This window comes from Mustelus asterias, unplaced genomic scaffold (assembly GCF_964213995.1).
Source record: "Mustelus asterias unplaced genomic scaffold, sMusAst1.hap1.1 HAP1_SCAFFOLD_3005, whole genome shotgun sequence".
Classification (NCBI taxonomy): domain Eukaryota; kingdom Metazoa; phylum Chordata; class Chondrichthyes; order Carcharhiniformes; family Triakidae; genus Mustelus; species Mustelus asterias.
Genome location: NW_027592950.1, coordinates 1 through 23,879, shown reverse-complemented (window position 1 = coordinate 23,879; position 23,879 = coordinate 1). Strand labels below are relative to the sequence as shown.

The 23,879-nt window shown below is 50.3% G+C and overlaps 1 protein-coding gene across 1 annotated transcript in view; it reads left to right on the top strand.

Moving 5' to 3' along the window:
* LOC144490201 (insulin-like growth factor 1 receptor) overlaps positions 1–22,679 on the top strand; it is a gene marked incomplete at its 3' end in the record, with an annotated part of 29,739 nt that extends 7,060 nt beyond the window's left edge. The window contains exons 3-9 of the mRNA XM_078207998.1: positions 547–691; positions 2,884–3,098; positions 4,766–4,892; positions 6,143–6,381; positions 8,421–8,588; positions 10,087–10,294; positions 22,373–22,679. Of these exons, the coding sequence (XP_078064124.1) occupies positions 547–691; positions 2,884–3,098; positions 4,766–4,892; positions 6,143–6,381; positions 8,421–8,588; positions 10,087–10,294; positions 22,373–22,679 (1,409 nt within the window). The remainder of the gene's footprint in view (positions 1–546; positions 692–2,883; positions 3,099–4,765; positions 4,893–6,142; positions 6,382–8,420; positions 8,589–10,086; positions 10,295–22,372) is intronic.
* Between the last annotated feature and the right edge of the window lie 1,200 nt (positions 22,680–23,879).

Sequence of the window (23,879 nt, the reverse complement as noted above, 5' to 3'; positions counted from 1 at the left end):
TATAATGTCACTCCCTCATCCTCCTACGTTCCAGGGAAAAAATAATCCAGGCTTTTATTTTTTATTTTAATTATTAGTGTCACAAGTAGGCTTACATTAACACTGCAATGAAGTTACTGTGAAAATCCCCCAGTTGCCACACTCTGGCGCCTGTTGGGGTACACCGAGGGAGAATTTAGCACGGCCAATTCACCCTAACCAGCACGTCTTTGGGACTGTGGGAGGAAACGGAGCACCCGGAGGAAACCCACGCAGACACGGGGAGAACGTGCAGACTCCGCACAGACAGTGGCCCAAGCCGGGAATTGAACCCGGGTCCCTGGCGCAGTGAGACAGCAGTGCTAACCACTGCGCCACCCGTGCCGCTCTCCTTATAATTCAAATCTTCCAGTCCCAGTAACACCCTTGTCAATCTTTCTCGCACCCTTTCCAGTTTAACAGCATCCTCCCTATAGCAGGGCGATTGTATGCAGAGGTCCACATGTAGCCTCATTGATGTCTTGGACAGTCGTAACTTTTTTTTTCCCTGCCGCTTCTTTCATCCAGACAACATCGCGGCGGAGCTGGAGGCCAATCTCGGGCTGATAGAAACCATTTCGGGGTACGTGAAGATCCGCCATTCCTACGCCCTCGTCTCGCTCTCCTTCTTCAAGAGCCTCCGCTACATCAATGGGGAGGAGCAGCTGGAAGGGTAAGCACCGCGTGAGGCCGAATGGTCTGAGCACCACAGGAGAGACATTACTGCTGTGGGAGGGCGCATCAGAGTTGGCCTGCCAACCATTCAGCACCTGTTGCACATAAATTGTTGTGATCATCTGAAATTTGGTGTGTTTGTCCTAGAAATCATAGAAACCCTACAGTGCAGGCCATTCGGCCCATCGAGTCTGCACCGACCACAATCCCACCCAGGCCCTACCCCCACATATTTACCCGCTAATCCACGCATCTCAGAACTCTAAGGGGCAATTTTTAACCTGGCCAATCAACCTAACCCGCACATCTTTGGACTGTGGGAGGAAACCGGAGCACCCGGAGGAAACCCACGCAGACACGAGGAGAATGTGCAAACTCCACACAGACAGTGACCCGAGCCGGGAATCGAACCCAGGACCCTGGAGCTGTGAAGCAGCAGTGCTAACCACTGTGCTACCGTGCCGCCCTGATGAGTGCAAGGTGAAAAGCTTCAGCAGCATGTCTCTTTTCAGTAAGAGATTGCATACTCCATTCTAAATGGTGACCAGGTGTCAATTAGAAACAAGTTTATTGCCTGTGGATGCTTTGGGATGTTCGGAGATCATTATATGATCGCGTTCAGGGACGGACACACACACCCCCCCCCCCAAACATCTTCATCTGTCATTTGGCCATTCACACACTTTACTCTCTGGGCTGCCATTAGCAGTTTTTTCCCCTTGTTTCTGTGGCTATGACTCATCTTTCATTCCCTCACCCTGCGGTATAAATATCTCCCACTCTCTCTGCCTTTTAGCTTTGACAAAGAGCCATCCGGACTCGAAACGTCAGCTCCTTTCTCTCCTTACAGATGCTGCCAGACCTGCTGAGATTTTCCAGCATTTTCTCTTTTGGTTACACATTCCGATCTCTTAATGGACGCTATTAGCACCATTCGCAGCCTTTATCACTACCATTCCCTTTGTGGTCTTCTCTGTGACATCCCATTCAATTACAGCCCCCCCCCCCTCCATCCTCACAGTATGAATCTCATTCCATATCCTTTGTCTTCAGCTCTGACGAAGGGTCATCCAGACTCGAAACGTCGGCTCTGTTCCCTCTCCACAGATGCTGTCAGACCTGCTGAGATTTTCCAGCATTTTCTGTTTTTGTCCCAAAGAACGGCCCAGTTCACAAAGTACTTTTTTTAGCTGATATGTGGTCACTGTTAATAATGGAGGAACAATAAGTCTTACTGAAAAGAGAGACATGTTGCTGAATCTTTTCATCTTGGACTCATCAGGACAAACACAAGAATACCAAATTTCAAACAATCGCAATTTATACCACAGGAGAAATTATACTACAGCTGACTGGTTGGCAAGTTGACTTTGATTTCCCTTGAGTATTGAAGCTTTAAGGAGTGACCTGAGTGAGGTGTTGATGATGATTTAATATTTAGTAGGGTGTCAGGCAAGAAAGGCCAGCACGGTGGCACAGTGGTTAGCACTGCTGCCTCACTGCGCCAGGGACCCGGGTTCAATTCCCGGCTTGGGTCACTGTCTGTGTGGAGTTTGCATGTTCTCCCCATGTCTGCGTGGGTTTCCTCCGGGTGCTCCGGTTTCCTCCCACAGTCCAAAGATGTGTGGGTTAAGTTGTTGAATTGCCCCAAGTGTCAGGGGGACTAGCTAAGGTAGATTTGAGGGTTAACGGGAAGAGGGCCTGGGTGGGATTGTGATTGGTGCAGACTCAATGGACCGAATGGCCTCCTTCTGCACTGTAGGGATTCTATGATTCGATGAATGCTCATTGGTGACCTGGGTTCGAATCCCACTATGGCAAATGGTGAAATTTGAATCCAATAAAAATCTGGAATTAACAGGCTAACCATTGTCGATTGTCGGAAAAACCCACCTGCTTCACTAATGTCCTTTAGGGAAGGAAATCTGCTGTCCTTACCCGGTCTGGCCTACATGTGACTCCAGACCCACAGCAATGTGGTTGACTCTCAACTGCCCTCTGAAATGGCCGAGTGTGAGAGACACAGTTCAAGGAGGGGGGGGGGACAGCAAATGCTAGCCCAGCCAGTATAACTTCACTCCGCATGTATTAACACAACTGCAAGTGCCAACGGTGGAATATATCTCATCAATACAGCTGCCTCTCTGAATGAGTTGTGTCTTTATGACGGGCTTGTCTTGTTTTGAACAGGAACTATTCCTTCTACGTGCTGGACAACCAGAACTTGCAGCAGCTGTGGGATTGGAGTCGTCACAACCTCACCATTAAACAGGGGAAAACCTACTTCGCTTTCAACCCCAAGCTTTGTGTGGCAGAGATCGCCCGCATGGTGGAGGTGGCCGGTGTGAAGGAGAGGCAGGGCCCTGCCGATATGGAGCGGCGGACTAACGGGGACCGAGCTTCCTGTGAGTAAACTGAGACACTGCCGGTTATTTGAAAACTCCTTTGATTTGATTTATTATTGTCACTGGGATACAGTGAAAAGTATTGTTTCTTGCGCGCTATACAGACAAAGCATACCGTTCATAGAGAAGGAAAGGAGAGAGTGTAGAATGTAGTGTTACAGTCATAGCTAGGGTGTAGAGAAAGGTCAACTTAATATGAGGTAGGTCCATTCAAAAGTCTGCCGGCAGCAGGGAAGAAGCTGTTCTTGAGTCGGTCGGTCCGTGACCTCAGACTTTTGTATCTTTTTCCTGATGGAAGAAGGTGGAAGAGAGAATGTCCGGGGTGCGTGGGGGTCCTTAATTATGCTGGCTGCTTTGCCAAGGCAGCAGGAAGTGTAGACAGAGTCAATGGATGGGAGGCTGGTTTGTGTGATGGATTGGGCTACATTCACGACCTTTTGTAGTTCCTTGCGGTCTTGGGCAGAGCAGGAGCCAGACCAAGCTGTGAAACAACCAGAAAGAATGCTTTCTATGGTGCATCTGTAAAAGTTGATGAGAGTCGTTGCTGACATGCCAAATTTCCACATTCAGCAGCCCTGCTTTAGAAAGTTGTTAGTTCAGCCATTCCCACCTTTCACATTCCCCCCGTGTCTGCGTGGGTTTCCTCCGGGTGCTCCGGTTTCCTCCCACAGTCCAAAAGACGTGCTGGTTAGAGTGCATTGGCCGTGCTAAATTCTCCCTCAGTGTACCTGAACAGGAGTGTGGCGACTAGGGGATTTTCACAGTAATTTCATTGCAGGGTTAATATAAGCCTTACCTGTGACTAATAAATAAACTTTAGCACTTTAGCACTGCTGCCTCAAAGAACAAAGAACAATACAGCACAGGAACAGGCCCTTCGGCCCTCCAAGCCCGTGCCGCTCCCTGGTCCAAACTAGACCATTCTTTTGTATCCCTCCATTCCCACTCCGTTCATGTGGCTATCTAGATAAGTCTTAAACGTTCCCAGTATGTCCGCCTCCACCACCTTGCCTGGCAGCGCATTCCAGGCCCCCACCACCCTCTGTGTAAAAAAACGTCCTTCTGATATCTGTGTTAAACCCCCCCCCCCCCCCCCCCCCTTCACCTTGAACCTATGACCCCTCGTGAACGTCACCACCGACCTGGGGAAAAGCTTCCCACCGTTCACCCTATCTATGCCTTTCATAATTTTATACACCTCTATTAAGTCTCCCCTCATCCTCCGTCTTTCCAGGGAGAACAACCCCAGTTTACCCAATCTCTCCTCATAACTAAGCCCCTCCATACCAGGCAACATCCTGCTGCCTCACAGCACCAATGACCGGGGTTCGATTCCCGGCTTGGGTCACTGTCTGTGCAGAGTCTGCACGTTCTCCCCGTGTCTGCGTGGGTTTCCTCCGGGTGCTCCGGTTTCCTCCCACAGTCCAAAGATGTGCAGGTTAGGAGGATTAGCTATGCTAAATTGCCCCTTAGTGTCAGGGGGATTAGCGGGGTAAATGCATGGGGTTATGGGGATAGGGCCTGGGTGGGATTGTTGTCGGTGCAGGCTCAATGGGCCGAATGGCCTACTTCTGCACTGTAGTGATTCTATGATTTACTTTAACTCTCAGACAGTCTCTGCAAGTCGTCAGTGGTGAAATGATTTTTGTTGCTTCTTTTGTTGTCAGGTGAGAGTCACATCTTGAAGTTCACAGCCAATTCCACAGCCAAGAACAAGATACTGCTGAAATGGGAACGATATCGCCCTCCAGATTACAGAGACCTCATCAGTTTCATTGTCTATTACAAGGAAGCGTGAGTGTTGATTATCATGGACACATACACAGTGCCTGAAGCTGACCTTGGCAGTTCCTGGTTTGGGACTTGGTCACTGGGGAACATTGTGAGATTAAATTCCAAGCTATGAAATTGAAATCGATAGATCTGGTAATATAGAATTCATGATGTGGAGATGCCGGCGTTGGACTGGGGTGGGCACAGTAAGAAGTCTCTCAACACCAGGTTAAAGTTCAACAGGTTTATTTGGTAGCACTTGGCTTATTTGGCTTGTGCTACCAAATAAACCTGTTAGACTTTAACCTGGTGTTGTAAGACTTCTTACTGTAATATAGAATCCTACAGTGCAGAAGGAGGCCATTTGGCCCATCGAGTCTGCACTGACCACAATCCCACCCAGCCCCTATCCCCATAACCCCACGCATTTACCCTAGCTAGTCCCCCTGACACTAAGGGAGAATTTAGCATGGACAATCCGCCTAACCCGCACATCTTTGGAGTGTGGGAGGAAACCGGAGCACCCGGAGGAAACCCACGCAGACATCGGGAGAACATGCAAACTCCACGCAGACGGGGACCCAAGCCGGGAATCGAACCAGAGTCCCTGGCGCTGTGAGGCAGCAGTGCTAACCACTGTGCCATCATGCCGCCCTGTGGGTGTGTAGCTGAGGGGGCAGGGTACAAAGGAGGTGGTGGAAGCGGCATTGTCTAACTGCTTAGAATCATAGAATCACTATGATGGCAGGAGGAGGCCATTCGGCCCATCGAGTCAGAGTTGCCTCTCTGAAAGAGCATCCCACCCTTGCCTTCCCCTTCACCCTATCCCCGTAACCCTGCACATTTAGCATGGTCAATCCATCTAATCTGCCCATCTTGGGACACCAAGGGGCAATTTAGCATGGCCAATCCACCTGACATTCACATTTTCCTGCACACACATGTTCCAGTCTAAGGTCGATGGAAGGTGAGCAGGAGCAGGAAACTTTACAGATTTCTCTCTCTCCTCTCATTCTCGAATGCCAGGGACACCTGAAGCTAATTGCAGCAGTTGCAGTCAATAGCAGACCGTAACGGGGGCAGTTAAATGTAGAAGAATGTCTCAGTGAAGACTAACACAGCCTGCAATGTAACTTCCAGCTTGCATCTGTGGAATCTGGGAAGCGACGGGGGATCAGACATGTGGATGGGATCTGGACTGTGTCTCTCTAAAGCACATTCTCCCGCTGGCATTGTGGTAATGGTGTTTGTGTGTTCTTTTACCCCTCAAGGCCCTTTCAAAACCTGACCGAGTACGATGGCCAGGATGCGTGTGGCTCCAATAGCTGGAGCATGGTAGATGTAGACCTTCCCCAGAGCAAGAGCCAGGAACCAGGGGTGTATCTGACCAACCTGAAGCCCTGGACCCAGTACGCCATTTTTGTCAAGGCCATCACTCTGGCCACCTCAGAAGATGGCCGTAACCACGGGGCAAAGAGTGAGATCATCTACATGAAGACAAACGCCTCAGGTAACTTCCGGCTCTGTCTCGTAACTTCACCCAGAGAGTCTACGCTGTTTGCCTTTATTAGGCAGTGTCAGGGACACGTCTGCAGGCAGGCCGTTGGCACCCCAGTGTTTTCGCTGGGTTTGTCACACCCACAGCCAGGCCGTTCTGCCAACTCCGGAACACTGAGGTCAACTGCGGCCCAGCTGGAGAAGTTGTTAATGTTTCAACCTTTCTGATCCCATCCATTGACTCCGTCGACAATTCCCCCTGCCGCGGAAAAGCAGCCATTAATTGGTCAATTAAGCGCCTTAAGAAAGCCTCTTCTTTCTCAGAAGACTAAGGAAGTTTGGCATGTCAGCTACGACTCTCACCAACTTTTACAGATGCACCATAGAAAGCATTCTTTCTGGTTGTATCACAGCTTGGTATGGCTCCTGCTCTGCCCAAGACCACAAGAAAATCATAGAAACCCTACAGTGCAGAAGGAGGCCATTCGGCCCATCGAGTCTGCACCGACCACAATCCCACCCAGGCCCTACCCCCACATATTTACCCGCTAAAACCTGCGCATCTCAGGGACAATTTTAACCTGGCCAATCAACCTAACCCGCACATCTTTGGACTGTGGGAGGAAACCGGAGCACCCGGGGGAAACCCACGCAAACACGAGGAGAATGTGCAAACTCCACACAGACAGTGACCCGAGCCGGGAATCGAACCCAGGACCCTGGAGCTGTGAAGCAGCAGTGCTAACCACTGTGCTACCGTGCCGCCCCAAACTACAAAGGGTTGTGAATGTAGCCCAATCCATCACGCAAACCAGCCTCCCATCCATTGACTCCGTCTACACTTCCCGCTGCCTCAGCAAAGCAGTCAACATAATTAAGGACCCCACGCATTCTCTCTTCCACCTTCTTCTGTCAGGAAAAAGATACAAAAGTCTGAGGGCACGTACCAACCGACTCAAGAACAGCTTCTTCCCTGTTGCCATCAGACTTTTGAATGGACCCACCATATATACCTTTTGAATGGTCCTTTCATATTATAGAATCATAGAATCCCTATAGTGCAGGAGGAGGCCATTCAGCCCATCGAGCCTGCACCGACAACAATCCACCCAGGCCCTATTCCCGTAACCCCACATACCTAGGGGATTTTCACAACTTCATTGCATTGTTATTGTAAGCCTACTTGTGGCTAATAAATAAACTTTGCTTTACTTTATTTACCCTGCCAATCCCCCTGACACTAGGGTCAATTTAGCATGGCCAATCAACCTAACACGCACACCTTCGGACTGTGGGAGGAAACCGGAGCACCCGGAGGAAACCCACGCAGACACGGGGCGAACGTGCAAACTCCACACAGACAGTGACCCGAGCCGGGAATCGAACCCAGGTCCCTGGAGCTGTGAAGCAGCAGTGCTAACCACTGTGCTACCGTGCCGCCCTTATATTAAGCTGATCTTTCTCTTCACCCTATCTGTAACTGCAGCACTACATTCTGCATCCTCGCCTTTCCTTCTCCCCTATGTACTCTATGAACGGTATGCTTTGTCTGTATAGCGCGCAAGAAACAATACTTTTCACTGTATACTAATACATGTGATAATGGATCAATCAATCCAGGAGATACTGGGAGCTGAATCAGAGTATTTGGTTCTGTCTGCCAGTGCGGTGAGTGTAACTTTGAGAAGTTGGAGCAGTTCCTTAGGCCACGTGCAGAGATAGTAAGTAGTCTCGCAACACCAGGTTAAAGTCCAACAGGTTTATTCGGTAGCACGAGCTTTCGGAGCGTTGCCCCTTCTCACCTCACCTGATGAAGGGGCAACACTCCGAAAGCTCGTGCTACCAAATAAACCTGTTGGACTTTAACCTGGTGTTGTGAGACTTCTTACTGTGCCCACCCCAGTCCAACGCCGGCATCTCCACAGCATGCAGAGATGGTCTTGGTGCCGGGATAGGCGAGTGAGAACTGGGACATCTTCAGTAGAACCACAACTCTCACTTGTCTCTGGAACGAATCAGGATTTTGATGCATTTTGTTTCCTCCCCCTGCAGTGCCTTCCGTTCCCCTCGATGTTCTCTCCATGTCCAACTCCTCGTCTCAGCTGGTGGTGAGGTGGAAGGCCCCCGCCTTCTCCAATGGCAACATCACCTATTACCTGGTGCGTTGGCAGCAGCAGCCAGAGGACGTCGAGCTTTATAAACATGATTACTGCCACAAAGGTAAAGGGGACCGTGTGGATTGGCGCATTGTACCCGGGTAGTCAGGAAGCAAGCTGAACTATTAAAATACTAGGAGTGAGGGAGAAAACCCAGAGGATGTTTTACAGCAATACAGAAGGCCATTCGATCCATCATGTCTGTGCTGGCAGGAGGCCATTCGAGCCATCATGTCACAGAGTCATAGAGGTTTACAGCATGGAAACAGGCCCTTCGGCCCAACTTGTCCATGCCACTCCTTTTTTTAAACCCCTAAGCTAGTCCCAATTGCCCGCATTTGGTCCATATCCCTCTGTACCCATCTTACCCATGTAACTGTTTAAACGCTTTTTAAAAGACCAAATTGTACCCGCCTCTAATACAGCCTCTGGCAGCTTGTTCCAGACACTCACCACCCTCTGTGTGAAACAATTGCCCCTCTGTGCCTGTGCTGCCAGAAGGCCGTTCGATCCATCCTGGCTGTGCTGGCTCTCTGACAGAGCTCCAAAATTGCTTCCCAAATCCTTTCCTTTCCAACTATTTCCCCCATTTTCCCTTTTTTTTAGAAACGGATATAGGATCTGCTTCTTTGATAGAATATTCCACATTCCAACCAGATTGCACAATCCTTCTTCCGTCTTGCATTCTTTTGACACTGATCTGGGATTGTTTGTTTGTTCAGCATATCTTCACACCGATACTGTTTTTTGCCGTTTGGGGAGAGAGGGGTGAAATCATTGAAATCATAGAAACCCCACAGTGCAGAAAGAGGCCATTCGGCCCATCGAGTCTGCACCGACCACAATCCCACCCAGGCCCTACCCCCATATCCCTACATATTTTACCCACTAATCTACACATCTCAGGACACTAAGGGGCAATTTTTTAGCATGGCCAATCAACCTAACCCGCACATCTTTGGACTGTGGGAGGAAACCGGAGCACCCGGAGGAAACCCACGCAGACACGGGGAGAATGTGCAAACTCCACACAGACAGTGACCCGAGCCGGGAATCGAACCCAGGTCCCTGGAGCTGTGAAGCAACAGTGCTAACCACTGTGCTACCGTGCCGCCGGGTGGGGGGGGGGGGGCGGGGGGGAGAATTTCCTCGCTGTTTATCAGCCTGTTGAACTGTGTGGAATGCTCCTTCCACGGCCAACAGATCCTGGTGTTGGACTCGAACCCGGCACGTCTGGTCAAGTGGTGGAGGCGCTGCCACAAGGCCTCGCCCATCTTGGCCCTCTGCTCTCTTGTCCTGACTCGTTGAGCGGTGGAATTGGTTTCAGTTCCATTTATTTAGTCCAAATGTTGAGAGATTTTGGTCATCTTGGATTTTCCTTGTTTTCTGTCTGAGGGCATCTCTGCGAATTTAGTTCCGGTGGAAAGAGATTGAAATTTCCCCCAGTCCAGGAGGGTGGGAGAGGCGGTGGGGGCGGGGGGGCTGTTCTCTACGTTAAATGTCTGATGTGTGTCCAAACCCACGTGAAACAGCTCGATTCTCAGTCTGCAGTTTTCCTCCAGGTATGAAGCTACCCACCAGGATCTCGGCGACGGGAGCGATTGACATGGAGGGTGACGGTGATGCTGATTCCAAGAAGTCCGATAAGACGGAGGATGGACAGTGCTGCACCTGTCCAAAGTCCCCGGACGAACTCAAGGCAGAAGCCGAGGAGGTGATGTTCCAGAAATCCTTCGAGAACTTCCTGCACAACTCCATCTTTATGCCCAGGTAAGTCAGGGACATCCTGTGTGACTGGCCCCTTGTGTCGTGACCCTGGGGCCTACTGTCCCAGGTAACATAAGATGGCAATCCTGGTTCCAATGCCGGATTTGGGGAATTCAATCCTGAAATTTCAACCAACAGATTGGAAGAATATCCTGGCCTGTCGGCCAGGTTTTGATTGGGTAGTGTTAATGGTACTGATGTAAAGTTACCATAAGATCATTGAGTCCCTACAGTGCAGAGAAGGCCGTTTGGCCCATCGAGTCTGCACCGACCACAATCCCACCCAGGCCCTACCTCGTAACCCCACATATTTACCCTGCGAATCCCTCCTGACACTACGAAGCAATTTATCATGGCCAATCAACCTAACCCCCGCACATCTTTGGAGTGTGGGAGGAAACCGGAGCACCCGGAGGAAACCCACGCAGACACGGGGAGAATGTGCAAACTCCACACAGACAGTGACCCAAGGCCGGAATTGAACCCGGGTCCCTAGCGCTGTGAGGCAGCAGTGCTAACCACTGTGCTACCTTAAGATATAGGAGCAGAATTAGGCCACTCGGCCCATCGAGTCTGCTCCGCCATTCAATCATGGCTGATACGTTTCTCAGACCTATTCTTCTGCCTTTTCTCCATAACCTTTGACGCCCCTTACCAATCAAGAACCCAACTATCTCTGTCTTAAATACACTCAATGACCCGGCCTCCACAGCCTTCTGCGGCAAAGTGTCCCACAGATTCACCACTCTGGCTGAAGAAATTCCTCCTCATCTTGTCCCTCGTCCCAGGTGACCATCGGCTGCTCTCTCCTTTTGAGGGGGAGAGCTGACTGGTGGTGATTGAACCTGAGGATCGCCACACCTCAGGCGAGTGGCAAAGCTGAGAAGGTGGGGACTTGATGAATGACCTCAGCTGGTGTAAAGTAAGGCACCGAAGGAGCGCGACACATTGAGTTGGGCTGTGGGAGCTCAGAGGGGAAGAATGGTATCTCCGCGGGAGGGATTGTATCCCTGGGGTGGGCGAGTTGGGGAATGGTGCCTCTATAAAGGGGGGATCTTATAGAAACATATAAGATTATGAAGGGAATAGATAGGATAGAAGCAGGGAGGTTGTTTCCACTGGCAGGTGGAACTAGGGGGCATGGCCTCAAAATAAGGGGGAGCAGATTTAGGACTGAGTTGAGGAGGAACTTCTTCACACAAAGGGTTGTGAATCTGTGGAATTCCCTGTCCAGTGAAGCAGTTGAGGCTACCTCATTGAATGTTTTTAAGGCAAAGGTAGATAGATTTTTGAACAGTAAAGGAATTGAGGGTTACGGCGAGCGGGCGGGTAAGTGGAGCTGAGTCCACGAAAAGATCAGCCATGCTATTGAATGGCGGAGCAGGCTCGAGGGGCCGGATGGCCAACTCCTGCTCCTAGTTCTTACGTCTCCGGAGGGAGGGAGTGAGGGTGTCACTGTTTCTGAGCTGTCAGTGGGAGGAGTTTTTCCATATCCAGGCTGCGTATATCTGTAGCTTGGCGTGTGACTGGCACAAATTTATTTCAGATTAATTTCGAATGAAATGTTGGTGTGAACTTCGAAGGAGAAATGCATTTGTTGAGAGGCTGGCCCGGGGGCAGTGGGTTGGACCTGCGGTGACTTGTTGGGACCCGTCTTTAAGGCAGTTCTTGGATGTTCCTTACCCTCTCCCAAGAGTTTGGCAGAATGTCGCTTCCCTCCAGCGCGACAGGCAAGTGGGGCTGGTTCTCACCTGGCAGTATGAGATGCCAGCTGATGTCAGCCTTCACTCTGCTTCCCGACCCACTTCACTCAAACAGCTGACTGAATAACTGGTTGGGCAGCACCAAAAGACAAAACGCTGGAAAATCTCAACAGGCCTGGCAGCATCAAAGTGGCCTTTCTACACCTTTTAGCTTTGAGAAAGGGTCATCTGGACTCGGAACATCAACTCTTCTCTCTCCCCACAGATGCTGCCAGACCCGCTGAGATTTTCCAACATTTTCTCTCTCGGTTTCAGATTCCAGCATCTGCAGTAATTTGCTTTTAGTCAGGGGGTGGCATGGTGGCACAGTGGTTGGTACTGCTGCCTCCCAGCGCCAGGGATAGATGCCGGGAGGATGTTCCCGATGGTGGGGGAGTCCAGAACCAGGGGTCACAGTCTGAGGATGTCCGTTTTTTTTTGCGTTTGTTGCACTCTGTGTTCAGACTCTGGCCTGTCGGGGGACACGGAGGGATGTTTTTGCCTAACTCTGTCCCCCCCTTTAAGAAGCAAAAATTTACCAGGCTGATTCCGAGGATGGCGGGACTGATATATGAGGAGAGATTGACTAGGTTAGGATTGTTTTCGCTGGAGTTCAGACGAATGAGGGCGGATCTTATAGAGACTTATAAAATTCTAACAGGACTAGACAGGGTCGATGCAGGGAGGATGTTCCCGATGGTGGGGGGAGTCCAGAACCAGGGGTCACAGTCTGAGGATTCAGGGTAGACCATTTGGGACGGAGATGAGGAAACATTTCTTCACCCAAAGAGTGGTGAGCCTGTGGAATTCATTACCACAGGAAGTAGTCGATGCCAAAACATTGAATGTATTCAAGAGGCGGCTGGATATAGCACTTGGGGCGAATGGGATCAAAGGTTATGGGGAGAAAGCAGGATTAGGCTATTGAGTTGGATGATCAGCCATGATCGTGATGAATGGGGGAGCAGGCTCGAATGGCCGCCTCCTGCTCCTATCTTCTCTGTCTATGTTTCTATGAGCTGATGTCTGAGGTGCAGTCCTATCCCCAAGCCGGTTACTTGCCCCACTTGATGTTCGGGGAGAAGGGTGAGTTTTTCCTTGAGTTAATGTTGTCTCGTTCTGGAGTTTGATCCTGGTTCACGTGCCTGATGTATCATTTTGAAGATGCGCGGTGAATAGTGCTTGATCAGAAAGAGCTCGTTCCGGGGGGTCTGACTCCGAGCCCCCCACACACGCAGCAAGACAGCTGTGGCTTCCATCACGGTCTTTATAGAGTCCGCTGTTCCTGGCTGCTGGACACAGCAACTCTCCACACAAATTCAGGGCTCCCTTAAGCACAGCTGGTATTGGGAGATCCTCCAGAATTCCCAATCCCCATCCATAAGCCGATGGTTCTTCCGAGAGTGATAAATTTTGGATCAGGATGGGATTGGGCCCCACTGGTGATGTCTCCTTTTATCAGGTAGTCTTCTCACCTCTGTGATCTCAAAGTCGTTGCTTCAGTCTGAGTGAGTGCCAAGGCTAATCAGTCAAATTCCTTTGGCATCTCTTAACCCAACGCAATACAGGCAGTGAAGATATAACTGACCCAATTAGAGGGCACAGAGCGGCAGATAGTTTTTAATTAGGAGATTGAAAACTAATTTTTCCTCGTCTCAGATCAGCTTATATCCCTGAACAATTCTGGTCAGCCACTAAATTTAGCCTCTCATGGGGTGGCACAGTGGTTAGCACTGCTGCCCCTCAGTGCCAGGGTTCAATTTCGGCCTCGGGTCATTGTCTGTGCGGAGTTTGCACGTTCTCCCCGTGGTCTACCCTCCGGGTGCTCCAGTTTCCTCCAAAAATGTGCAGGTTAGGTGGATTGACCATGCTAAATTGGCCCTTAGTGTCCCAAGATGTACAGGTTAGGGGTTAGTCATGGTGAGTGTTACGGGGATAGGGCCTGGGTAAGATTTCCTGTCAGAGAGATGCAGACTTGATGGGCCAAATGGCCTCCTCCAATATTATAGGGATTCTTTGATTCTACATCTCTAGCCCAGTGGGTTTAAAACTATCTCACAGAGACCAAGGCTCTTTGGTTCATTTGATCTCGGATCTCCAGAGCCTGAATTTTCTGTCCATTGGGTGTGCACGCTCCGCAGACCTTGGAAATGGCACAAAACCTGCTTCCAGTTTTGGATCTCCTCGTGTCTGCGTGGGTTTCCTCCGGGAGCTCCGGTTTCCTCCTCCACTCCAAAGATGTGCGGGTTAGAAACATAGAAAAGCTACAGCACGAACAGGCCCTTCGGCCCCACAAGTTGTGCTGAACTTATCCCTACCTTTTAGGCCTACCTATAACCCTCTATCCTATTAAGCCTTATGTCCTCATCCAGGAGTCTCTTAAAAGACCCTATTGAGTTCGCCTCCACCACCCCTGACGGCAGCCGATTCCACTGGCCCACCACCCTCTGTGTGAAAAACTTCCCCCTAACATTTCCCCTGTACCTACCCCCCAGCACCTTAAATCTGTGTCTTGTAGCAGCCATTTCCACCCTGGGAGAAAGCCTTTGAGAGGTTAGGTGGATTGGCCTTGCTATGTTGTCCCTTAGTATCGGAGGACCAACAGAGCAAATAGGTGGGGTTACGGGGATAGGGCCTGGGTGGGATTGTTGTCTGTGCAGACTCGATGGGCCAAATGGCCTCCTGCACTGTAGGGATTCTGTGATCACCCTTCCCTCTCGGCCTGTGCCCTCTTGTGTCGGGTGCTTTGTACCTGGTTATATCCGTGTTCCAATGGTGTTGTGAATGTTTGATTCACAGTAACAGGTGGTATTGGTGTGGAGATGACCGTGACTGAAGGGAATTCCATCATTTAAAGCAAGCATTGCACACTCTATTTGAGTGAGTTGCATTTCCATGCACTGAGTTGGATAGTCCAACTTCAAGTCTAACTCACGGTCATCCAAGAAAGCTTGGTGTAGTTTGATGATAAGCGCTGTTTCTTCAGGGGGAGGTGATGGTACTGACCCAACTGAACGCAAATCCAATTTCATCCAGCAATTAACATAGAAAGATAGGAGCAGAAGGAGGCCATTCGGCCCTTCAATCCTTTTCCACCATTCATCACGATCATCAACTGATCATCCAACTCAATACCTAATCCTACTTTCTCCCCATAACATAGAACATAGAACATAGAAAGTCACAGCACAAACAGGCCCTTCGGCCCACAAGTTGCGCCGATCACATCCCCACCTCTAGGCCTATCTATAGCCCTCAATCCCATTAAATCCCATGTACTCATCCAGAAGTCTCTTAAAAGACCCCAACGAGTTTGCCTCCACCACCACCGACGTCAGCCGATTCCACTCACCCACCACCCTCTGAGTGAAAAACTTACCCCTGACATCCCCCCTGTACCTACCCCCCAGCACCTTAAACCTGTGTCCTCTCGTAGCAACCATTTCAGCCCTTGGAAATAGCCTCTGAGAGCCCACCCTATCCAGACCCCTCAACATCTTGTAAACCTCTATCAGGTCACCTCTCATCCTTCGTCTCTCCAGGGAGAAGAGACCAAGCTCCCTCAACCTATCCTCATAAGGCATGCCCCCCAATCCAGGCAACATCCTTGTAAATCTCCTCTGCACCCTTTCAATGGCTTCAACATCTTTCCTGTAATGAGGTGACCAGAACTGCGCGCAGTACTCCAAGTGGGGTCTAACCAGGGTCCTATAAAGCTGCAGCATTATCTCCCGACTCCTAAACTCAATCCCTCGATTAATGAAGGCTAGTACGCCGTACGCCTTCTTGACCGCATCCTCCACCTGCGAGGCCGATTTAAGAGTCCTATGGACCCGGACCCCAAGGTCCTTCTGATCCTCTACACTGCTAAGAATGGTACCCTTCATTTTATACTGCTGCTCCATCCCATTGGATCTGCCAAAATGGATCACTACACACTTATCCGGGTTGAAGTCCATCTGCCACTTCTCCGCCCAGTCTTGCATTCTATCTATGTCTCGCTGCAACTTCTGACATCCCTCCAAACTATCCACAACACCACCTACCTTGGTGTCGTCAGCAAACTTACCAACCCATCCCTCCACTTCCTCATCCAGGTCATTTATGAAAATGACAAACAGCAAGGGTCCCAGAACAGATCCCTGGGGCACTCCACTGGTCACTGACCTCCATGCAGAGAAAGACCCCTCCACAGCCACTCTCTGCCTTCTGCAGGCAAGCCAGTTCTGGATCCACAAGGCAACAGCCCCTTGGATCCCATGCCCTCTCACTTTCTCAAGAAGTCTTGCATGGGGGACCTTATCGAACGCTTTGCTGAAGTCCATATAGACCACATCCACCGCTCTTCCTTCGTCAATGTGCTTGGTCACATTTTCAAAGAACTCAACCAGGCTCGTAAGGCACGACCTGCCCCTGACAAAGCCGTGCTGACTACTTTTGATCATACTAAACTTCTCTAGATGATCATAAATCCTGTCTCTCAGGATCCTCTCCATCAACTTACCAACCACTGAGGTTAGACTCACCGGTCGGTAATTTCCCGGGCTGTCCCTGTTCCCTTTCTTGAATATAGGGACCACATCCGCAATCCTCCAATCCTCCGGAACCTCTCCCGTCTCCATCGACGATGCAAAGATCATCGCCAAAGGCTCCGCAATCTCCTCCCTCGCCTCCCACAGTAACCTGGGGTACATCCCATCCGGTCCCGGCGACTTACCAACCTTGATGCCATTCAATAGTTCCAACACATCCTCTTTCTTTATGTCCACATGCTCGATCCTTTCTGTCCTCCGCAATCCAGCAGTACAACCACCCAGATCCCTTTCCACCGTGAATACCGAGGTAAAGTATTCATTAAGCAGCTCCGCCATTTCTAACGGTTCCGCACAAACTTTTCCCCCTTCACCTTTTAAGGGTCCTATGCCTTCACATCTCATCCTTTTACTCTTGACATATTTGTAGAAAGCCTTGGGATTCTCCTTAATCTTACCCGCCAAGGCCTTCTCATGACCCCTTCTCGCTCTCCTAATTTCCTTCTTAAGCTCCTTCCTACATCCCGTATACTCCTCTAAATCCTTAACACCTCCTAGCTCTCTGAACCTTCTGTACGCCTCTCTTTTCTTATTTACCAGGTTCATCACAACCTTCGTGCACCACGGTTCCCGTACCCTACCAACACCCCCCTGTCTCATCGGAACGTTGTCATGCAGAGCTCCAGACAAACATTCCTTGAAAATCCTCCACTTTCCTTCGGTACTTTTCCCCAAGAATGCCTCCTTCCAATTTACCCGTCTAATTTCCTCCCTGATGACACTGTATTTCCCTTTACTCCAGAGAAACACTTTCCTAGCCTGCCTGACCCTATCTCTTTCCAATGCTATCGTGAAGGAGATAGAATTATGATCGCTATCCCCAAGATGTTCACCCACCGAGAGATCCTCCACCTGTCCAGGTTCATTAGCCAGCACCAGATCAAGAACAGCCTCTCCTCTAGTAGGCTTATCCACATACTGTGTCAGGAAACTCTCCTGGACACACCTAACAAACTCCTCTCCATCCAAACCCCTAGCCCTAGGGATATTCCAATCTATGTTTGGGAAATTAAAATCTCCCATCACGACAACTCTGTTATTCCTACATCTCTCCAGGATCTGTTTCCCCATCTGCTCCTCAACATCTCTGTTACTATTGGGCGGCCTATAGAAAACACCCAGCAAAGTTACCGACCCCTTCCTATTCCTAACCTCCACCCACAGAGATTCCGTAGTCAGTCCCTCCACGGCGTCCACCTTCTCTACAGCCGTGACACTATCCCTGATCAACAGTGCCACTCCCCCCCCTCTCTTGCCTCCCTCCCTGTCCTTCCTGAAACATCTAAAACCTGGCACCTGAAGCACCCAGTCCTGTCCCTGAGACATCCAAGTCTCCGTAATGGCCACCACATCACAATTCGAAGCAGCAATCCACGCTCCAAGCTCATCCACTTTATTCACTACACTCCTGGCATTAAAATAGACACATCTCAGACCTTCAGCCTTTCATCCCATTCGCCCCAAGTGCTATATCCAGCCGCCTCTTGAATACATCCGATGTTTTAATATTGAGATTTTGGGATCCAGTGTATTTGAGAGGTGTATGGGGAGTGTGTTGGGAGGAAGATTGGATCGACAGCTCCCAAATCTCTCCTGCACTGGGATGTTCCTGCACTCCGGTCTGCTTCTGCTGTAGACGCATTGACGGCTGCGATTAATCAATAGCTATCGTTATCATTTTATTTTCTGCCGACCCGCGTGGCATGAGAAGAACTCGGGACTGATGTTCCCCAGCGCAGAAAAGCCTTTTCCTGCACCGTCATCACTATCTTGCTGAGCCGACGTGTTCGTAAGAATCTTCTTTAACTGATATTAAGCCAGTTAAATGCTCCCGGGAGCCCGCGTTCCTGAGATTAACAAGAACTTGTCAGAATTGATCATTTTCCCAATATGACATTGTTAACTTTTATCTGCATTGAACCTAGACAGAGAGGCTGTGCGTCAGTAAATTGCTAATTTTAATCAGCATAAAATTAAATGTTCAACTAATCAGTTTGACAGGCTGGTCCGTGTGGGTGCAGTGTAGTTCCTATTATTTAATTGGCTATTTTAAGGCTGCTTATTAAATAAAATGGGAGTAATGCATTGCCTCAGCAAGCTGACTCTTGGCAATCGAATCTATCCACTAGTCTCAGCGTTTCCAATGTCTTTGCACTGGAATTTTGCACTGTCAGTTCGTTCCTTGAAGGCGCCGACTGACTCTTTCAATGCGCCATCCAAGTACCCCCCCACCCCACTCAAAAACCCTCAGCGGACCCCAAAACCCTCAAATAAATCCCCCCCCCCCTTTTCTGATACCCACGTATGTGGTGTGGAGTTGCCAGCGTTGGACTGGGGTGGGCACAGTAAGAAGTCTCACAACACCAGGTTAAAGTCCAACAGGTTTATTTGGAATCACGAGCTTTCGGAGCGCTGCCCCTTCATCAGGTGAGTGGAGGATAGTTCACAAACACGGCATATATAGACAGAGACACAATTGCAAGATAATGGTTGGAATGCGAGTCTTCCAACCATTATCTTGCAATTGTGTCTCTGTCTATATATGCCGTGTTTGTGAACCTACCTCTCCACTCACCTGATGAAGGAGCAGCGCTCCGAAAGCTTGTGATACCAAATAAACCTGTTGGACTTGAACCTGGTGTTGTGAGGCTTCTCTCTGCACGTACATGAAACAGCAACAAGGGAGGCGATATTGCTAGGCTATTAATCCAGAAACTCAGCTAATGTTCCGGGGACCCGGGTTCGAATCCCGCCACAGCAGATGGTGGAATTTGAATTCACAAAAAAAATCTGGAATTAAGAATCTACTGATGGCCATGAAACCATTGTCGATTATCGGAAAAACCCATCTGGTTCACTAATGCCCTTTAGGGAAGGAAAGCTGCCGTCCTTACCCGGTCTGGCCTACATGTGACTCCAGAGCCACAGCAATGTGGTTGACTCTCAACTGCCCTCCAAGGGTGACTTGGGATGGGCAATAAATGCTGGCCCAGCCAGTGACGCCCCATGTCCCGCGAATGAGTAAAAGAAAACATTGAGAGTTTCCGGTTTCCACTAACCTCTCAGTCAAGAGGCGCTTCCTGAGATCACCCCTCGGCGGTCGAGCTGGAATGCTAACGTTCAATTGTGGACTTTAGTCTTTTTTTCTCTCTCTTTCTCCCCGTGTCTGCGTGGGTTTCCTCCGGGTGCTCCGGTTTCCTCCCACACTCCAAAGGTGCGCGGGTTAGGTTGATTGGCATGCTAAATTTCGGGAGGATTAACAGGGTAAATATGTGGGGTTACAGGGATAGGGGGTGGGATTGCTGTCAGCGCAGGTTTGATGGGCTGAATGGCCTCCTTCTGTACTGTAGGGATTCTATGGATACCCCAGGGTCTTTCTAAGCTGTGGGTCATGCTGGGTGAGGTGTTGGGGTTGCCCTAGTTGGCATGGAGCACTGACTGAGAGCTAACAAGCTGTGAGGCTCCTTTAGATGCTTGCTGTTTTACTGTTGGCGAGTGTGATCTCATGGGTAGAGGGACAGATCTTTGAGGACTGATTTGTACCTGTGGAAATTTTAGGTGGTTGATCCTGAAGTTTAAAAAATTACCACAACGCTGAAGTTCTTTCTCCTCCCACACTGCTCATGAACTAATGCCCTCTGATCAGTAGGTGAAGTTGCCATCTTTTACCCATATCCATTGCCCCTTGGTCTCCAAAGATGTGTACATTAGTGGGGGTTAGCAGGGTAAATGTGTCAGGATAAGGCAGGGGGTGTGGGCCTGGAAAAATGTTCTGTTGGTTAGTTGGTGCAGATTTGATGGACCGAATGGCCTCCTCCTGCACTGTCAGGATTCTATGAACCTCCTCCGCAAGATTGAATATCCTGAAATGCTCTGATTTTCACAAAGGGCTTGCATTTATATTAAAGCATTTAGAACTGTTCGATTCCGGCCTCGGGTCACTGTATAGAGTTTGCACATTCTCCCCGTGTCTGTGTGGGTTTCCGCCGGGTGTTGCGGTTTCCTCCCACACTCCAAAGATATGTAGGTTAGGTTGATTTTTCCATGCTAAATTAACACAAGTGTCAGGGGGATTAGCGGGGTAAATGAGGATTATGGGAAAGGGCTTGGGTGGGACTGTGGTCGGTACAGACTTGATGGGCTGAATGGCCTCCTTCTGTACTGTAGGGATTCTATGATTCACAATGCTGTAAGGGAGGGAGTTCCAAGATTTTGACCCAGCGACAGTGAAAGAACAGCTGATATATTTCCAAATCAGGGTGGTGAGTGACTTGGAGAGGAACTTGTAGATGGTGGTTTTCCCGGGTATCTGCTGCCCTTGCGCTTCTAGATGGTAAAGAACTGGGTTTGGACGGTCGAGGGAGCTTTGATGAGTTTCTGTAGTGTAGATAGTATACACGGACAACTGTTACTAGGCATTGGTGTTAGAGGGAGTGAATGTTTGTGGATGTGGTGTCAATCCAGTGAGCTGCTTTGTCCTGGATGGTGTTGAGCTTCGAGTGTTGTTGAAGCTGTACCCATCCAGGCAAGTGGAAAGCATCACATCACACTCCTGACTCAGTGAACAGGCTTCGGGGAGTCAATAGGCTCCCTGAGCCCAGGGCACGAGAACAGCGCTGAGCACCACCAAGCGTGGACTGAATGAGATCTCGGTCATCAAGGAACAGTGATATATTTCCAAGTCAGGATGACTTGGAGGGGAACTTGCAAGTGAGGGTGTCCCCATGTACCTGCTGCCCTTGCCCTTCCAGATGGAAGTGGTTGTGGGTTTGGAAGGTGCTGTTGAAGGTTGGTTGGTGGGTTTGACTCGTGCTGCCTTCTCGGTTTATTAGTCACTGAGGGTCCGATGTTTTGCCTCTCGCCTTGCCCTGTCATGATCTTGTACGTCTTGCTTCTTCAGAAGGAACTCTTCAAAATGCAGACAATAAAAATATAACAAAACTTACTCCAACTTATAAATGAAAGAAAGGGTTTAATAAAGAAACTTCATTGCTCCAAACTTGGGGCCTCACCCTGGGCCACTCCAAGGTCAACGCAATTCCAAACAGGTTCTTATTTATAATGAGTCAGCTGACTATTACATCATTCTGTAATTGGTTCCATGGTTTCCTGGGTCAGCTGACCTTTACTTGAGAAAGGATATACTAGAACTGGAGGGGGTGCAGAGGAGGTTCACTAGGTTGATTCCGGAGTTGAGAGGGTTGGCTTATGAGCAGAGACTGAGTAGACTGGGGCTATACTCATTGGCATTGAGAAGAATGAGGGGAGATCTTGTAGAAACATATAAGATTATGAAGGGGATAGATAGGATAGAAGCAGGAAAGTTGTTTCCACTGGCAGGTGAAACTAGAACGAGGGTGCATGGCCTCAAAATAAGGGGGAGCAGGTTTAGGACTGAGTTGAGGAGGAACTTCTTCACCCAAAGGGTTGTGAATCTGTGGAATTCCCTGCCCAGTGAAGCAGTTGAGGCTACCTCATTGAATGTTTTTAAGGCAAGGATAGATACATTTTTGAAGAGTAAAGGAATTAAGGGTTATGGTGAGCGGGCGGGTAAGTGGAGCTGAGTCCACGAGAAGATCAGCCATGACCTTATTGAATGGCGGAGCAGGCTCGAGGGGCCAGATGGCCTACTCCTGCTCCTAGTTCCTATGTACAGCTTGTTACCATTGGTCACATTACATCCAATACAAAGTAGTCACCGGTTACATTCTAACATGCCTTACTTGGCTGCATGGTTGTTCCTCCAGACCATCTCGCAAGCGGAGAGACACGTTTGGGATAGCGAACGCCACTCTCCCGGCGAACAACACAGCCGCGCCGGACCAGCACAGGAATAATTCCAATCCGGAGAGAAAGCAGGACTACACCTTCTTCCAGAGCAAAGTGTGGTACAAGGACAGGACGGTCATCTCCAACCTCCGGCACTTCACCACGTACCGTGTCGACATTCACGCCTGCAACCACGAAGCCCATCAACTTGGCTGCAGTGTTTCCGCCTTCGTCTTTGCCAGAACCATGCCAGCAGGTGAGCGTGGGCAGCCCGGTTCTCATTCGGTTTGGTTTGGCTGAGGATGGCGAACTAGCCAGGGAGGGGGGGGGGGGGAGGTGCTTCACTGAGCTGTGGCTGGGTGAAGCAGAGAGGATCGAGTGAGGTGCGGGATTTCCACAGTTCCCAGATTCAGAGGCACTGAAAAGGAAAGTTGGGAATGAAGGAACAAAGGATCTGGATTCAGGGTGCCGTGGGAGCTGCTGATCTAATTGGGAGAGGAGCGGCACTCCCCATGTCTGCGTGAGTTTCCTCCGGGTGCTCCGATTTCCTCCCACAGTCCAAAGATGTGCAGTTAGGTGGATTGGCCATGCTAAATTGCCCCTCAGTGTCAGGGGGACTAGCTAGGGTAAATGCATGGGGATAGGGCCTGGGGTGGGATTGTGGTCGGTGCAGACTCAATGGGCCGATGGCCTCCTTCCGCACTGTCGGGATTTTGAAAAGAATTTAAGATTTAAAATTTCCAGCGTGGAGCTCTATAAAAAGGTTTACCATGTGAAAAACAGAGGATAAAATTAAATTATTTCTCTCTCCCCCTCTCCCCTCCCTCCCTCCCTCTCCCCCCCTCACTCCCTCCCTTTCCCCCCCTCACTCCCTCCCCTTTTCCCCCCCTCACTCCCTCCCTCCCTTTCCCCCCTCACTCCCTCCCTTTCCCCCCCTCACTCCCTCCCTTTCCCCCCTCACTCCCTCCCTTTCCCCCCCTCACTCCCTCCCTTTCCCCCCTCACTCCCTCCCTTTCCCCCCCTCACTCCCTCCCTTTCCCCCCCTCACTCCCTCCCTTTCCCCCCCTCACTCCCTCCCTTTCCCCCCCTCACTCCCTCCCTTTCCCCCTCCCTCCCTCCCTTTCCCCCCTCCCTCCCTCCCTCCCTTTCCCCCTCCCTCCCTCCCTCCCTTTCCCCCTCCCTCCCTCCCTCCCTTTCCCCCTCCCTCCCTTTCCCCCTCCCTCCCTCCCTCCCTTTCCCCCTCCCTCCCTCCCTCCCTTTCCCCCTCCCTCCCTCCCTCCCTTTCCCCCTCCCTCCCTCCCTCCCTTTCCCCCTCCCTCCCTCCCTCCCTTTCCCCCTCCCTCCCTCCCTCCCTCCCTTTCCCCCTCCCTCCCTCCCTCCCTCCCTTTCCCCCTCCCTCCCTCCCTCCCTTTCCCCCCTCCCTCCCTTTCCCCCCTCCCTCCCTTTCCCCCCTCCCTCCCTCCCTCCCTCCCCTTTCCCCCCTCC